Source organism: Apaloderma vittatum, unplaced genomic scaffold, assembly GCF_000703405.1.
Source record: "Apaloderma vittatum isolate BGI_N311 unplaced genomic scaffold, ASM70340v1 scaffold4645, whole genome shotgun sequence".
Classification (NCBI taxonomy): Eukaryota; Metazoa; Chordata; class Aves; order Trogoniformes; family Trogonidae; genus Apaloderma; species Apaloderma vittatum.
In genome coordinates this window covers 2,294-20,809 of record NW_009716341.1, presented here as the reverse complement: position 1 = coordinate 20,809, position 18,516 = coordinate 2,294, and the positions used below count along the sequence as shown (strand labels likewise).

Genomic DNA, 18,516 nt, shown 5'->3' with positions numbered 1-18,516 from the left:
TTTTTTTTTTTTACTGTCTTCTGCGCATAGAAATATTAATACTTGGTATATCAGTATTTGCAATGTATAAGTATCCTGAATTGTGTCTTCTGTAATTGGTTGCTTTTGACAGAACATAAAAGCTTCTTATCTGTGTACAGTGAGAGTAATCATGGTGCTCTAGTCATTTGAGGACATCTTATAAATCAGATGTGTGTTACCTCAGAAGAGGTGTGTTGTGTGCAAATGTCTATAAATTACTGGAAAAGATTGTGTGGGAGTATCTGAATATGGGGCATAATGATAAAGACTTGTTCTTGCTGCTGTTTTCTCCAGTATCTTGTTGACTGCGATGAAGTGATCTTCATGAAAGAAGGCTGCATTACTGAGCGAGGAAGTCATGAGGAGCTGATGAATTTAAATGGAGACTATGCAACTATTTTTAATAACCTACAGCTGGGAGAAACACCACATATCGAGGTGCTTGTTAGTTTATTTTAAAATGCTCTCAGTAATAACTCTTCTGATGAGGTGAACCAAATGATGTAGCTGGAAGACTGGAAAATGGCTTCACATAGTCATTGATGTGACCAATAGATTTGCTGTAGAATAATCTGTGCTTAGCACTTCCTTTTTGCAGTCACAGTTGGTATTTGGGGAATACGTAGCAGAGAGGACTCTGCCAATGAGTTCATGAGTTGAACACAAAAGCGATGTATCGTCTGATGATGCTCAGAGCAGGAATCTTGTTCTCTCTTTTATTGTACACCCCACTTCTTAACTTGCCCCTGAATTAGCACACACCTGGACAAATATTTGTCTGAACGAATTTTTACTGGTTTGTTAGTTCTTTTTCAAACAGAGCATGACTGAAGCACAGGAAAAGTGTTGCAACTTGACAAAAGTTAGATGTGACAGTTTTGTGAAAATGTAACTGAAAATGCTTTGTTTTTTGGGGGGAGGGATTTGAGAAAAAAACCCCACACTGTTGCTTGATGCTGTTATGAAATAATGGCTGTAAATGCAAGCTTTGTGCTCGAGTATTTTATTCAGTGGAAAAAACTGTAAATCTAGAAAATACAAGAACCATTCAGTAGGACATGCATTTAAATTTTCAGCAATTTATTTTTTCCCATCTTTCTTTTGTTTGTCTCCTGAAGTTATTCTTTGGAATAAGTAGAATCATAGAATGGCCTAGGCTGGAAAGGGACCTTAGAGATCATCTAGTCCAACCTCCCTGTTGGGGGCAGGGACACCACCTCTCGACTAGACCAGGCAACACGTGGGGACCGAGTGGGAATCGAACCCGTGACCTCGGTGTTGGTCTTTGTTGTCAGCACCGCGCTCAAACCACTGAGCTAACCGGCCCCCCTCTTTACTGCTTTTTATTTGATGATCATTTACTTCTTGAAGTGTTGTGTGCGTTTTCTGTTAAGAAGAGATTAAAAAGCACATCAGCAGTTTATTTTTTTAGAAGACGAGAGGCTTGTGATAAATATACAGATCTGGAAGGTACTTGGTGCAATCTTTCTCTTGGGAGGTGTTAAATTAAAGAAGCAACACAGTATGTTGCATTGACCTGCATATCTGTTCTGGGGCATGAAGATTATAGTTCTGCTGATCTGTTCTCGGATCAGTGTAGTGACAGTTAGCAGTGAGGTTCCTTGGCTGACCTTCACTGTCTCCCTGTAAGCACTCACTCATGGAAGGAGTGTTAGTTTGCATTCCCAATGGGATAAGGAGAAATAGATGGTCAAGTTAGATTCTCTGTGGTTTGGTACACGTGAGATGTCTCTTCTCATGTAAAGTGTGGGAAGAGGACCCTGAAGATCCTGTGTAGGGGGTTTCAGTTGGTGTAGGCTCTCTCTGAGCAGGTAGCAACTTCCATGTGTGGGAAGCTGGCTGGGTTTGGAGAGCAATTGTGTATGCAGCTCAGTGGTTGGCCGTTTGATTTGTGGAAGACCAAGTTAGCCTGACTTTGTCCTAGAGATGTTTCCGGAGAGCTTTCCTGAGTGGAGTACTAAGGTATTTGGGGGGAAGGAAAAAAAAAAAAGAAGCCTCTTAATAAAATTAGGAGTTATTTTCACAAAGGGACAGGGGCATTGCATCTGAGTAGTTGGGGTGTCATTCCTCTACCATGTATGCACGTGATGTCACTGATTCTGTAAATTAACTTGCACACTACCACTACAGATTGGTAGAAGTTCAGGTTAATAGAGGAAGATAATTTAATCCACCAGAATCAAACATAAAACTAATGAAGTTAATATCCTCCTTGATATGAATGCTGAGCTACTGAAAGCCTTTGTCCTTAGGAGGCAGTTTATAAAAAGTTTGGATTCAGGTATGAAAATGTCAAAGCAAATGACTCCAGTATGTTTTGTGTCATTGTTCTTCTACAGATCAATATAAAGAAGAACACAAACAGTTCACTGAAAAGACCCCAAGATAAAAGTACCAAAACAGGGTCTGTGAAGAAGGAGAAAGTTGTAAAGAAGGAAGAGGGTAACTATGTAATCAAATTTCTGGCTATAATTATTTTATACACCAAAAGCAAATACTTTGAGCTTACTAGTGTATTATGAATGTACCTCTCGGGTTTTGAAAGCTCTCTCAAGTCCTGGTTGCTCGGTGTGGTTGGTAGGATGCAGACAGTGGGCAGAGAACGTTCATTAATTAATGAAACGTGGGTGCATGCACAATGTTTTTAAGTTTGATCAGGCTGCTGCTGGTCAGATGCTGCTGGCATGAAGGAGCTTGCAGTGCCCAGTTTCCCACACCACCTCTCCCTCCTGTCCTAAGGACAACATGTACAGATGGTACTTGCAGAGCCCTAGGCAGGATGTGGCATTTGTGTATGAAAAATTGGAAGATCTGACCTCTGTTTAATGTGAGCATTGAACTTCAGCAGCGTTTAGAAAATAATAATACCAGCCTTGTGTTTAAGTCTGTGCTGGTTTACATTTTTCCAGAAATACCGTGACATGAATGATTATGCAAAGGAAATGTGACTTTTTATTAAACTTTTTGAACGTATTAATGTCTGCATTTCTGAAAGTACTCGGCGTGGTTTGAAAATGACTGTAGTTTTGTACATGTTCACAAACTTCCACAAGTTTCATGGAACAACTTTCTTTTCCTCGCTCCTTCCTCCTTTGTTTCACAGGCCAGTTGGTCCAGTTGGAAGAGAAAGGCAAAGGCTCAGTCCCCTGGTCTGTTTACGGTATCTACATTCAGGCAGCTGGAGGCCCCTTCGCGTTCCTCGTCATCATGGCCCTGTTTGTGCTGAACGTGGGCAGTACAGCTTTTAGCAACTGGTGGCTGAGTTTTTGGATCAAGCAAGGCAGTGGAGTAAGATAAATGGCTTTTTTACTCTGTTGTGTTTTAACAGGCAGGGAATTGCTCTCCTAGATTAATCCCAGGCAGTCCTATGAGACAAAATGGTGCTTCCTAGTTTCAGCAAGTTGTAAGGCTCCCCAAGAGGTGGATCTCACTAGAGAGTTCATCTCCAAGAATTGAGAGCTCCACTGATAAGAAAGATATAATAGCTCATGTGGTTTTGTGCTGTCCTCTTGTTTCTTGACTTGGTTAGTCTAAGGAAAGGAAGTGAAAATGTGAAAGGCATCAACAAGCTCTAATTCTAGGGCTATTTTTCATTTGAACATGACCTTATATCTAACAGGATAATCTTGTTAAAGTATATGGCTTTAAGTCAAATAACTTCTGGGAGTTCCTTTGAAGACTGTGATGAGCTAGAATGGTTTGGGACTTTTCCCACTCTAGGGGCTTTGGCAAATCTTGTTGTGTTTAAAGATTCAAATATAACTGCAGGATTATTTTTTGGGGGTGAGGGGAGCAAAATGCTAACCTTGGAGAAGAAATAATGAAGTGCAGATGGCCAACAGTTTTAAAATTAAGCAACGAGGTCCTTAAATATACTTAAAGATTAAAAAATAAAAGTAAAAAGCGAACTGAAAATTCATGATAGTGTGACGGTAAGGAATTTGCTGCATACTGGTAGAAAATAAAAACAGCACCGTATTTGATAAGAAGGACATTGTACAACTTATCCAAGGTGTGAATACTGCTATGTAATAGGAGTGGTGGTATGTGAGTATCTGGTGGTGATCCGAACAACAGAAGAAATTATAAGCAGGAAAGGAGAGATTAGGAGTAAAATGAAGTAAGTGATGTGGTATTATCTTCAAAAATATTGTAGGAAAAAGGCCAAGGACTACAAATCTGCAACTCAGGTGTATCTGCTAGGAAGAACTTCTTGAAATTTTCAGAGGTTGTTGAAGTACTTTATTTAAAGAAGAAATCTCAAATATGGTGGGAGGGGACAGAGGACAGTTAAATTTCGCCATATGGACATGATTAATCCTTATTTTAACTATCCATTGAAACCTTGAATTTTCTGCAGAACACCAGCGTGACTTTGGGAAACGATACTGTCATAAGCAACAGTATGAAAGACAATCCTCACATGCATTACTATGCTGGCATCTATGCGCTGTCTATGGCAGTTATGTTGATCCTGAAAGCTGTTCGTGGTGTTGTCTTTGTAAAGGTATGTGCCAAGGCTGCTGGTTTTTCTTATGTCTGTCCCCCTCCCGTTGCCCCTTGTGCATACTGCTGTCACCATGTTCTTTTGGTCACCTCCCAAGAGAGGTTTTTGAATGAGAGGAAGTCAGATCACGGATTGTCAGGTTTCCTTAAGTCATCTCTTGGGGCTGCATCATGCCTTTTGTCAAACTTCTGCCCAAATTAATAGCTTCCTCCCACTGGTTGGAAGCATGGAATGCAAGAAATAAGCATTACAGTTGGAGAGAGAAAAGGAGCAGAATGTGTTGGTCCCCAAGGGAGGGGCAGTGACAGGAAGGCAAACATCCTTTCATAATGCTGCAACGTTTTCTGCATTATCAGGGAACTCTCAGAGCATCCTCAAGGCTCCATGATGAACTCTTCCGACGGATTCTGCGTAGCCCCATGAAGTTCTTTGACACTACACCCACTGGTCGGATTCTTAATAGGTTTTCCAAAGACATGGATGAAGGTATCTCTCACTGCATGCGCTGTAAATTCCACGTGCAGACCTCTAAGTTGCCTCCTTAGTACTCTCCAGTCTCTTGCTGTTGGGGACATCGTACCCTGTATGTATTGCCAATTGTGGACTCATAATAGCCGAAGCAGGAGTTGGGACATACCTGGTTATGATTCTAGAAGGCAGCTGATACCTCAAGTCTGTTCGCTTATAAAGATGTGCTTTTCTGCCTACTGACTGCACATGGACTCAGCAGACCCTTAGCAGTTAATGCAGGGAGAACCCTGAGTTTCAGAGTAAGTTCATGTGCATCGAAGGTGGAAATTAGGTCAGAGCTACATCAGGGCTGTTTCTGCAACTGGGAGTAACTGGAAAGACTACTAGCATCTCAGAAGATAAAAGCACCCCTAAGGAAAATGTACATTTTAAATTTGTGTAAGCCATGAGAAATTTCTGCCCTCGATGATGATGTACAGCTGGACTGAATTGCTTTATACACGTTGTTTTAGCTTTCTGTACTCAAGATCTTACTCTCTTCCATCCATCTTTTCCAGTTGATGTTCGTTTGCCATTTCAAGCAGAAATGTTCATCCAGAATGTCATCCTTGTGTTCTTTTGCGTGGGGATGATTTCTGGAGTTTTCCCCTGGTTCCTGGTTGCAGTGGGGCCCCTCATTGTGCTGTTCACAGTTCTGCATGTTGTGTCCAGGTAAGCGCATCATTTGCTTTGACTAAAAGTAAAAATACATTGATCTTTTAAGGACGTAGGGTTCTTTAAGTATGTATGCCTCAACATGCGTATCATTTAAAAGTGCTTCTTTGCTTCCAGAGTCTTTATTCGAGAGCTCAAGCGTCTGGACAACATCACACAGTCTCCTTTCCTGTCTCATATTACATCTAGCATCCAGGGTCTCTCCACAATCCACGCCTACCACAAAGGACAGGAATTTCTGCACAGGTCAGTGTAGATATCTGTCTGAGAGGGGTGGAGGTGCGCAAGACAGGGTGCAACAGGTTTACGTTTAGAAAGGTTTGTTAATGGGATCTGTAAAGCTGATAGCATGCATTGGCTCTAGGAGTGGAAGTTAGTTTTTGGGTGGAAAAAGTGAAAAACAGGGAAGAGAAGGGTAAGGGAGAACTCCCCAGTATCTAACTGGTAAGAACAGTGGTAGGGTCCCAGGTGAATGCCCTCCTCTGGAGTTCTCTGCAGTGCAGCAAGTAGCAATGAGAATGGTGAGGACAATTTTTTGGCCATACTTTTTCTCTAGCATATAGTTTTCATCAGGTCCTCCTCATACTCTCTGTTGGTTGCTTCTCCTTGTTGATGATATTGACATAGTTTAGAGCAGGCCAACAAAACCTCAGTGCCCGTAGCGTTGATTGCTGTGCACGTGTGCAATTGGATGGCATTTATCCAGTATTTAAGTGACTGCTAGCCACCTTGTGCACTATGCTTGGTTTGCTCTAGTATAAACTAAAATCTGCACAGCAAATGTTGGTGAGGGAAAGTGAATCATTTCTCACATGCGTGGTAGTTGCTTCCTGTGAGAACTTGCCAGAGCAGTATCAGAGTTTTGCAGGTGTGAGGTTATGAGACCAATAGCATGGGAGCACAGGGAAAATCGCCACAGAAGCTCTGTGAAGATGCTGCTGCACCAGCTTAGGTGAGAGGCAGCAGAGGTGCAAAGAGCAGTCCCTTAGCACTGCTGGTGCTAGAGCACTGCCTGCACTGTGCAACAGCGATTGGTGTAAAACTGCGTGGAGTGTTCAGAAAATCTAGTTACGGGCTTTGTGAATCTCCCATTAAATATACTTTCTCACTTCTGCAGTGACAAGCTTGAAAATTAAGTGGTTATTGAGGTGTTCTAATTAGTATCACCAATCCTACCGAAACTTACTGTAACTTTACTTTTATCCTTGTGTATCAAATAACACCTATTCTGTGCATGTTGCAAAGCACTGTTGCAGTTACTCATGGAGTAATTTGTAGCCATTGAGTATCCTTGGGAAGGTCTTGTGTAGGTGAACTTGCGGTGGCAGTGTGTGTAATGTCCCTGAATTTCGATTCACCCAATGTAACTTACTGTACACAGAAACTTGGTAATTTGACTCCTTAGATTTTAAGCTGAGTAAATATGTCATTATTCAGGAAAGTTTGTAAACTCTACTTTCATGACCTGGTTTGAGACTTTGTCAGTGATGGACTAGCCTTCCCCACCCTGAATTCTGGTATTGGAACAGGGTTTTAAGTAGCTCTGCTATTTGTAGAACACCAAGACCGTGAAGGTCCACTAACCTTTCCTGTGTTCGTTCCAGGTATCAGGAGCTCCTAGATGACAATCAGGCCCCGTTTTACCTGTTCAGCTGTGCGATGCGCTGGCTTGCTGTACGGCTGGACGTTATCAGCATCGCTCTTATCACAACCACTGGCCTCATGATTGTCCTGATGCATGGCCAGATTGCTCCTGCCTATGCTGGGCTGGCTATCTCTTATGCTGTGCAGGTGAGTATGTCCATGTACTAGAGTATGTGATTTCTCACTTCATGTAGTTACACTAAGGAGTAAAAGTAACACACCATTGAAAACTTTCCTTAATGCACTAGAATGGACAGAGGTACTGTTACTGCTTTTGGTAATGGGGAGGAAAGCAATTCAGAGTCCAGACCTTTTGCTAGAAAGTAATTTACAAGTTAGGAGGATTTAGGTGCTTAAGGTTATTGTTTTGGGGACCTGCCTTCCTCTTAAACAATGAAGTAGAAACCGTTTGAGGCTGAAAATAGCAATTTTGCTGGGTATTTCCGGAAGATGGCTTGATGTTACATCAGACATCTGCCAAACTGGTGTCTTAACGCATTGCCTGCAGTACGTTTGACAGTGTCCATCCAGCATTGCTTGGTGCAGATTAAACTGGCTCCGGGCAAAGATCGCTTGCTAGAAGAGCTGTTGTTTGGCCTTTTCTGCCTCCTGGTGGCACTAATTGACATGACAGAACATAGGCATTTAAACTGGACTGCTGGTTTTCCAAGTGATTAACAAAAATCTTAACTATTAACTAAAATTAACTTGCCTTAGGTTCCTTAGCTGTATGGTGCTCAAAGGCAAGAACTCTTGTATCAAATGTCATAGAATCATTTAGGTTGGAAAAGACCTTTAGGATAAAGTCCAATTGTTAACCCAACGCTGCCAAGTCCACCACCACTAAACCATCTCCCTAAGTACCACACCTACATGTCCATTAAACACCTTCAAGGGTGATGCCTCCATCACTTCCCTGGGCAGCCTGTTCCAGTGCTTAACAACCCTTTCAGTGAAGAATCCTAATATCCAATCTATATCTCCCCTGGTGCCACTTGAGGCCATTCCCTCTTGTCCTATCACTTCTTACCTGGGAGAAGAGACTGACACCCACCTCACTACAACCTCCTTTCACGTAGTTGTAGAGAGTGATCAGATCTCTTTATTGCTCTCCTTTTGGACACACTCCAGCTCCTCAGTGTCTTTCTTGTAGCAAAGGGTCCAAAACTGAACACAGGGTTTGAGGTGTTTCCTCACAAGTGCCGATTACAGGGGGAGGATCACTTCCATAGTCCTGCAGGCCACGCTGTGTGTTAGGATCACCACTTAATTCAGTAATAAATCACAGCTCTCTAAATTCGTCTTTGTTTTCTTCCATCACTCCAGTTAACAGGATTATTCCAATTTACGGTCAGACTTGCTTCAGAGACAGAAGCTCGCTTTACCTCAGTGGAGAGGATTGATCACTACATCAAGGTAGGACAATAATACGTTCAACAGCTTGTTGTAAAATCTCTTGTTGCTTGTTATGTTGCTGGTGTAAGAGAAGACAAAGTCAGCCATAACCTGCCTTAGTGCAGAATATATGTTCCTGATCTTGTTACCGCACGTACCATAATACTACAGGGTGAATTTGTTTTATGAGCATGTGTATAAGCGTGCTGGTAGGTAACTAAATTTACAGGCATCACTTGCTTGGCATCACTGATGTTATATGAGGATATTGAGAGTTTACTGACACTCTAAATATAGAGCGGAGAGTGTGAAACAGGTAACTGGGAATTCAATATAATATTTTACAGTAAAAGGGTGGTGTTATGGCATCCATTGTTCCAAACCTAGTGGAACTCCTTCATTTAAACACAGATAACTTACTTTGTATCTACATGTGATTCTGTTATGTCCTCATAAATTACTTTTTCCACAGCCATACTTTTTTATGGTTAAAAAGACAAGGAACTACTCTCATTGCCAACATGAGAAATGTGCAGGGCTAAACATGAGAAATGCCAGGCTAAATGCTTAGCAAGCTGCTCTGATGGCTCTGATTATGTGTAACCCTTTCTTCAAAACTAGCATTTGTGTGTGCAGAGCTGGGTGTAGGTCAATGAGGAAGGTGTAGGCAGGAGAAAAGCCTTCTGCTGGTTCTGGTCTTTGAGGTGAAAGGCTTTTTTTTACTTAACACATAATATATGTTTCCTCTGAACTTTGGAGGGAGCTATGTCTATTTGGTAAATCTGGGCTATGTAGTAGTTGATATTTGTAGCATTTTTTTTTAGACTGTGTATTTTATAATAAAGAAAAAGTAATAATTTGAAACTGCCCAATCTCCTGGTTAAATAAATCTTCTTATGGCATCTAAGTAGAAAATTTCTGTACATGGAAGACTTGGTGACCACACAATTTTATAAGTGTGTGTCACGTACTGCCTGGAATGGGATGGGTTTCTCAGTAGTGATCAGGTCTTCAGTGGCAAAACCTATAGTTGTAGCCAGTTGTGGAGTGGATTTTTGTTTGTTTGGGGTTTGTTTTGTTTTGTAAAGTTACTGTCTATCATTTGATATCACCCTTAAGCAATGCTTTCTGTGATCTTTTTTTTCTTATTTGGATCTCTAACCTGTAAGACTATTTTGAATCTGAAGTGAAGGGGTGGATGAGCAGTGAAACATTGTGCAGGTTCTGTGTCTTACCAAGTTCCAGGCTTGGCTTCTTTCAGTGTGGGCTCGGAGATGTCTGTCAGAAGCACCAAGCTCAAAGAATTGCAGTACTATTGTAGCAGATTGCTGTTTTTATCAAAACCTTGAGGTACAATTAATCTGCTTTTAACTAGATGTTGCAGAAATCCACAACTGACATAGTCCCTGTGGGATGTCTCTACAGTCAGTGTGGGAGATGGATATCTCCAAAGGGCAATTTATTATTCATTCTAAGTGTTTAAATCAGAGTGAGAAAAATCACACTTCAGAAATGCCAGCTTTGTGTAGTGACAATAGAGGAGTTGACGGGGCCTGATTCAGTTAGAGATCTGTACTTTGTATGTGTTTAAAGTTGCATGAGGTGAATCCCACAACAGGACTTCTGCCATTCTTTGAAGCTGTTTGTGCCAAATATGGGAAAGTAATCTTGATTTCATTCTAAACGTACTATAAAAACACCCTTGGTTTTCAGAGGTTCTGCTTTTCTGTTTGATCTGTGAAGTGCTTAATGAGAGACCTTTGAAGGGGCAGAATAAAATAGCAAAAGAGAACAAGCCGAAAGGGGCCTGACTGACTCAGTGATTTAACAGAACAGGGGAGAATGAGGAAGAGAAGGAAGAGGGTAGCATTAGTACAGTGTGTCACATGAGCGTTCTTTTCTGTGTCAGAAGGAGCAGGGGTGACCCTGGCATGGCACGGTGAGTGAGACGTGGAAACAGAGCAGGGTTTGCGTCCGGAAGCGTCCAGTCTTTGGAGTGCCACGGAACTCAGTAGGGTTGTGTTCATAAATAGCAGGCTTGAAATACATTTTGAATTCCATTGAAAAACATTGTTGTGGAGAAGGACCAAAGTCATTATTGAGGCAATGGGAAGGGAGTAACAGTGTGGTCAGTGCAACGTGGTACCGCTGGGCCTGCGTCCAGCCACACAGCTCATCACAGAACTGCCATAAACTGATGCAGGCTGAGTCTGCAGGGAAGAACTGCTGAAAGAAGCTGCGGCTGAGCATTTTCGTTTCTGGTGTTTTGTTTACTGGAAAATGAACTTTTTTTTTTTCTCCCTAAGACACTTTCCCTGGAAGCTCCTGCTCGAATTAAGAATAAAACCCCTCCTCTGGACTGGCCACAGGAAGGTGAAGTTGTCTTTGAAAATGCAGAGATGCGGTACCGAGAGAACCTCCCTCTAGTACTTAAAAAAGTGTCCTTTACCATCAAACCAAAGGAAAAGATTGGCATTGTGGGAAGGACAGGCTCAGGTAAAGAAAAACACTAAACAGTTATTATTTCTACAGAATGGGAATGGAGTAGAGTGGGGCAGTCGTATTGGCTCTCCTCTGTCTTTTCTGTGTTTGAATAAATTGGTTTTTGCACAGCAGTGGTCCCAGCAGTCTGTCAGTGATGGATTCTGTTGATGTACATACAGAAGCAGGTTCCCTGTAAACAATACTGAAAACAAGTTCCCTTTTAAGGTAGAAGGATATCTTACTATGCCTGAACCAGTATGCTCAGAATGTTTAACACCGCAAGCCACTGACCAGCACAGAATTCTACCTATGACATGCTCATTGCAGCTTATCTGACTCTCTTAAAAGTTTTTTGTACTGATGCTGCAGCCAGATTTGGCTCCAAGTGATCTTGGAAGTCTTTTAATGTGAAAAATAAACTCCCCCTGTTTGTGAGGTGGCTTAAATCAGCTCCAAAATGTAGTTTCTAAATAAGCAATTAATATTGCTGTATTGTGTATATTTGGCAAGATTTTGGTGCTAGGAGTGGGGCAGCATTGCAGGGGTGGCTTCTGTGAGAAGGCACTAGGAGCTGCTCCTACAATTGCTCGGAAGTTTAAATTCTGAACCCCAGCAATTACCAGAATTATTGGCCAGAGTTTCATGGTATTTTAAAACACTTTTGTTACACATAGACAGCTTTTAAAATGCTTTCTCATTTCCATGTTTTTATGACTGTAGAAACACTAGTATTGTTTTTCCTGTTTTGCTTTTAGGGAAGTCCTCCCTTGGAATGGCACTCTTCCGTCTCGTTGAACTGTCTGGAGGCTGCATTAAAATCGATGGAGTGAAAATAAATGATATTGGTTTGGCAGATCTTCGCAGCAAACTCTCAATAATTCCTCAGGAACCTGTGCTGTTCAGTGGCACCGTGAGGTTAGTGAGGCCATAAGAAGGCAAGAACAGCTACGCGGGGTACCGGCTTATATTTGAACTTGAATGGTGAGGTGGTAGTTCTCAGGCTTTTGTTCTCTGTTTTTGAAACAGAAAAAGCACCGCTAAATGGTTTTGACTGGCCCAGTGCAGAAATGGATGTGATCGTGCTCTGTGGAAGTGTTCCCTTCCCTTTAGATTTGGTTTAGGTTTCTATATCTTTGTCTTCCATCGCTACGTTCCTGTTCTTTGACTACTCTAACCCTAGTGTGCTGGGAACATCTAATTTCCTGCCTGGGTGATTTTAGCACACTGCACTTTCGCCATTCATTGCTGAATAAAAATTCTGATGGTTTTCTCCTTCCCCCTCCAGATCAAACTTGGATCCTTTCAATCAGTACAGCGAGGAACAGATCTGGGATGCTTTGGAAAGGACTCACATGAAGGAGTGTGTAAGTATTATGTGCCCAATGAGATATATGTTCATCTGTTGGCTTCCAAAACAACAAGTTCTCTTAGTAGCTTCTTCAGAGACCCTTAGATATTTATTTATTTATTTATCTATATATTTACTTGTTAAATTTCCTCCCGTCATTGTCTGTGGTTTATTTGTCTGATTTTTTTTTTTCCTGATTTTATCAGACTGATTATTTTTCCCCCAAACCTGTCATATTTTGCATATATCCTTTTTTAGTGTATAATGTAACAGAGTGCTGCTTTGCCACCTTTGGACTCCTAGAGTGATACAATACTTCAAGTGATATTTTTCTACATGTGCCTTAGGTGCAAATATAGAAGGCATTCCCATTTGTGGGTGTAATTATCATACGTGCATGTTTATACTGAACTTAAAATTTGCCCTTTGTGAGGCCCTCTGCAACAAGTCTTATTGCCATGACATTTACAATTCCTCCTTTCTTGTAAGTATGGCTGTAGCACCCAGGCTGCAGCAATTCCTGCAGGGACTAGGTTCACTCTCTTCTCTCCGTGAGAAAGTTTATCAGGAGATCCGTATTCAGGCTGATATGATTTTATATGTGACATGCTTTCTTTCTTGATGTGAAATACTTTGTACATAAGTCATTCCAGTGCTGCCTACTAAGGTGGTGCAGCTCTTTTAGCTTAGTGCTGGTGAAGCTCTTGGGAACTGTCACTGAGTCACAGCATTTCAGCTGAACTGTGCAGATCTCATGTTGTATTGCTGTTTTAGCATTAATTGCTTGTTACTAATTTCTCCAAAAGAGCCAGGGAAATATGGACAGCAAAGTGTGATGGATGTTTTGGAACATGGACAAAATCAGATTTGCAGGAGGAGCAACTGTTGGTCTCATGCTATGGAGTTACAAAAGGTCTGTGCAATGCTCTTAAGATTTTTGCCTCTTCTTTACCACACAGGTTGCCCAGCTGCCTATGAAACTTGACTCAGAAGTGATGGAAAATGGGGAAAACTTTTCAGTTGGAGAGAGACAGTTACTGTGCATAGCTAGAGCTTTATTGCGTCGTTGCAAGGTGAGCACAGCAATGGGAGAAATAGCTGGCGTATCAAACTGATATGACTGAGCAAGCCTTTTTTTGGTGCCAGATTCATTCTGTCTGTCAGAAGAATCACATCAGCAATTATTGTCACCCAGAGAGGTACAGGATTAGAACAACTAGGAAGGCATCTGTAGCCAGCTGCTTGCTCCCATAAGGTCCTGCCAACAGAAAGGTATTTAATAGTAGGGTGTCAGACTGGCTTAATCCTTGATAATTTATTCAGAGCGTCCTGCTAGTGGTGAGCATCAGATTCTTTACTTTTTCCACCTGTTTGTTTCAGCCAAATTTTTCCCTTCTACATGGTGCTCCACTAAAATGTAGTCTCCAAGTGGAATTTGAGAGCGTGCTCTGCCAGCAAAGTTAAAAGTTTTGCAAGAGTGGAACACAAATAATAGAGTGAGAAAGGACTTTTGGATTGAGATTGATGAGGATTCCAATTTTAACATCCTTTTTTCCTGAAATGTTGCACACCATATTTTAAGGCTCACTCTGCATCTGTTTTAAAGCCACATCTTGGCTTCCACAACCTCTTCCTGCTTCGCTGATCTAACACAACCAAAATCTAACTGTTCATGGAATGATCTGTTACAAATTAATCCTAAGGTCCAAGTGGTAACCTGTGTGCTAGCAGGAAAGCCTTTTCAGAGTTGCTTCAGCTGACTGGCTGCTTTATCTACTCAGCAGAAGTTACTGTTTTCTCTGCAGTAGCTGCAGACAACAAGTCTAGTTTAGCTTGGACAAGACAGCACTCCAAATCAATTTATATCTGAGTCTGAGAGGAAGGATTAGTTCTTTGCAGCATAAGAGAGCTAGTAAGCCTGGTCAGTACTGACTCATTCCAGAAGGAATGTTACTGCCAAGGATAGCTCACCAGACCAGCTCACCGGTAAAATTTGTATTTGAGATTTCATTGCTGAGTGTTAAACTGAAAGTAGTGGAAACAAGGCCCAGGTCAGAACCCAGACACCTTGTGGCTCTAGAATGTGGCTATAAAATGCAAGTGTGGATCCATAGGGTAAATTTGTTGAAGGCAATTACAGGGTGCTTGTAAAAACTGCTTTTGTGACCACAGCTCTGTGAGGATTGCCTGTTGTGACAATTCTTGGTCGTGGCAGTTCTGCCCACTCTACAGATTTTTATGCCGAGGGAGGGAAAGCGTTACCATGGGTAACAGCCAGGATTATGTGCTGCTTTCAGATTTTGATACTGGATGAAGCAACAGCTGCTATGGACACGGAGACAGACTTACTGATTCAGGAGACTATCAGAGAGGCATTTGCAGACTGCACTATGTTAACAATTGCTCATCGCCTGCATACGGTACTGGGCTCTGATCGGATCATGGTGCTAACGCAAGGACAGGTAAGCAAAAAGACTTCTGTGGCTGCAGTTCCTGTTGCACTCTGGTGGTGCTGTAAGTGTGGGTTGAACTGAAGGAACAGCTAGTACTGCAGGGTAGAAAATTCTTTATGTTCATTCACGTCCTTGGTAACAGTACTCCAAGGGAACTGGTTATTGCCCGATCGTGACAAGATCCAAGAGGGCAAAATTTTTACGCTCCAAGAAAGTACCATTTATGGTACTCTAGTAACAGTTAAAAGTGTTTTTAAATCTCTTTTTGTAGATTAATTCTCAGGTGGATAATAACGTAAGCATCTCTGCCAGGGCTCAGTGGCAGTTTCCCATTACCTTCATGAAGCCCTGCGCTATCAAACAGGCATACAAGAGATACTTTACCCACTTCTCAGGCTTCTATGTGGGAGCCATAAACAGTTAAATCAAACGTAAGAGCATTTTGCAAAGCTCTTGGAGGCAGAGAAGGCAAAACCCCGATAGCATCTGCCTCTGTTTGCCAAAGGCTACTTCCTGCTGGATACTTCCAGTGTCTGAGCTAGTTTGCGGGATCCCAGGTTGCAGCATGTACCTATAAGCGTGCGCTTCCACTGCCTGTTGTCTCATCTAAGGAGAGGTGCCATGTTTTGGCTTCTTTGCCACTGCGCCACAAGTCCAAGGGGTGGGAATCCACTTTTCTGCTGGATTTTACTGACATACTGTACTTCCTTGTTTGCTTTTAGGTAGTGGAATTCGACACGCCGACTGCCCTTCTGGCCAATGAGAACTCGCGCTTCTATGCTATGTTTGCTGCTGCGGAGAACAAGGTTGCTGTCAAGGGCTAAAATCCAGGGCAAAGTCACTTTAATTTTGGAGAGCTACACACCCTGCCTGTGGCAGGCCAGCTCTTCCTCCTCCTCCAAGCAGATTATTGCCTTTTCATCTTTTAATTTTTAGCACAATGTGTCAAGCTAGAGTTTTTAAAACTGTGTCAGAAGAATTCTTCATGGGTTTATTATTGTATTTATTCCATAATCATATTACTAATTTTTTGTTATTAAATGCACTCTACAAATGGCTCAGGGAGCCATAGTTATAAATGTATCAGAGGCCTATAATGAAGCTTTATACATGTAGCTATATCTATACATAATTCTGTATATAGCCTATATTTACAGTGGAAATGTAAGCTGTTTATTTTATATTAAAATAAGCACTGTATTAATAACAGTGCATATTCTTTTCTATCGTTTTTGTACAGTTTACAGTAGCAGAGATCTGGCTTTGTTATTGGACTGTATCAGACACCACCTTGTCTTTTACAGTTGGACTTTTCCTAGTGCTGGATTTTCTGCGTGTCTGAGTGGAAGTGAAGCTTTGCAATAGTGTCCTTATTGTCACATCTTTGTTGTCTAGCGCAGGGGAGAAGAGCTCTGTGGTGTAACTATTGCATTGTAATTTATCTAAGCTATTTGGAGCATCGCTAATGTTCACCACGGCAGCAGCTGCTGCTTCCCATGATGCTTTCACAAAGCAGGGTTTTTAGTGATCTCCTGAGTGGAGAAACCACTTCTGGGTCACCTTAAGGCCTTGTATTTTCTCAGTGTCCTGATACAGTTTTTCTTACTGTATCAGCAGGGTTTATTTTAATGCAAGCAAGCCCAAAACCTCTTCCTGCTTCGCTGATCTAACACAACCAAAATCTAACTGTTCATGGAATGATCTGTAACAAATTAATCCTAAGGTCCAAATGATAACCTCTATGCTAGCAGGAAAGCCTTTTCAGAGTTGCTTCAGCTGACTGGCTGCTTTATCTTGAAGCTGCTAACACTCCTCAGATGTTTAGGTTGGCTTTCACTGGCATGGGTAACACTAACTTTGTTCTGCTCACTTATACTAAGGTTAAACAACATCTATATTCCCTGTTTCTTTATTGCACACTTGTTAAGGAAACAGTCCCCCACTCCACGTCTTCTGGAACTTTAAACAGGTTCTTGTGGACCAGGATGTAACACTGGTGTAGGACATCGTTTTCTTACTGTAAAGAGACCTACCTCAGGTTACGAGGTCCTGTGTAGTACGTTGCCATGATCACTGTAACACCATCCCTGTTTGACGGGACCTGTGGCCCGGGTGGGCACGGTCGCTCCTATAATAGCCGTGACTTACTGAATGGTCAGCGTTGCATGTCTTTGTCAACTTGGACATTTTGTAGCCTTAGCATGTTTGCAAAATGTCTCTTTGAGGCAGAAATCTGAAAAGTAAATAAAACTATTTTGGGTTTTGTAAATTGTATTGGCTTAAGTGGTTTGTTTTGGGCACATAAATCGCTTCTCAACTTTTTGAGCCCTAGGGGACAGTTTTTGCAGGCTGGGCTTTTTTTGTCTTGTCTATACACTATGGCCTGATCTTTCTTCCTTCAGAGTGGAAATGTTTCTTTATAAAATGTAGCGGGTGATTTTTGTGCCTTCCAGCATGGAGGTGGCTTATGATGTATTTGTGTTTGTGCTGAGTAGTACAGTGAGTAATAATTTATAGTGTAAGTATTCAAGCCAAGTAGCAAGGGTGGAGGTCAGACGGAATACAGATCCTTCTTAGACTCAGATATTTTTCCACTTTCTTTACCTGCAAGCATTACTGTTTATAATGTGACATGACTGCAGAGTCAGAACAACAAGCAATTCTACCTACCAGTACCACAGGCAAATCATGGCATTAACAGAGCTGAGACTGGAGCTGGAAGACAGCACAAAACCCCATCATTTCTCCTGGTTGTTCTTTAATAAGTCTTGTCCTAAGCAAGAATTAACTAGCACAGATCTTAGCCTGTTCACAGGCCTGGACCCAGGCTTACTCTCTGTCAGGGACTGGCTGCCATTTTGCTCAGCACTGCTCAATTCAAGGAGCAGTGTGACTCTGTGGTGTGGTTTAGGAAAGGGAGAAGTCACAAGCCTCTCTTCAAAGAACACCCAGCTGAGTGGGACGTTCTTTTTTTGATCAGTAACCTGAGGGCAAAAAGAAACTGGGCAGAGGCACAAGGGACCTGGGGTGGTGATAGGCCAAAGAGGCAATGCCTGCTTCTTCCCTGGAAGTAGAGCTGGGTCAAATGTGAAGCTGAAGGCTGGATACCTTAAGGGGAGAGAGAGAGAGAATGGGAAATGCATCTGCCTAAGGCTCTGATTAAAACAGTTTAGTCAGTTGTCATGTGCAACTATCAAGCACAGGATTGTCTTGGGTCTTGCAGCATTTCAGTATTTCCCCTAAATAAAAAAAGTTAATGTGTCTAGTCCTCAAGTGGCGCTGGGGTCAGAGTGTGGCTTCGTTTTGCAGCTAAGGCTGAGCTAATGGCACTCTGATCCTGACCTTGTCCTCCTTCTTCTTCCAGGCTGGGAGTTCCTTCTGCTTTCCTGAAGCCAGCACTGGCTCTGGCCTGGTCCAGCAGTGACCCAGTTCAGAAAGCTTAACTTGCAGAAAGTTCA

At 42.0% G+C, this 18,516-nt stretch overlaps 1 protein-coding gene across 1 annotated transcript; it reads left to right on the top strand.

The window, feature by feature from the left end:
• Positions 1–315: 315 nt before the first annotated feature.
• LOC104273976 (multidrug resistance-associated protein 5) lies at positions 316–18,482 on the top strand (the record flags this gene model as incomplete). The annotated part of the gene is made up of 16 exons (XM_009869481.1): positions 316–459; positions 2,382–2,484; positions 3,146–3,330; positions 4,403–4,549; positions 4,906–5,035; positions 5,578–5,731; positions 5,852–5,980; positions 7,339–7,525; positions 8,705–8,794; positions 11,080–11,269; positions 12,013–12,172; positions 12,543–12,621; positions 13,565–13,678; positions 14,903–15,067; positions 15,781–15,864; positions 18,423–18,482. Coding segments are annotated over 16 exons (2,121 nt in total), but the record flags the coding sequence as incomplete, so codon positions are not given.
• Positions 18,483–18,516: the final 34 nt, after the last annotated feature.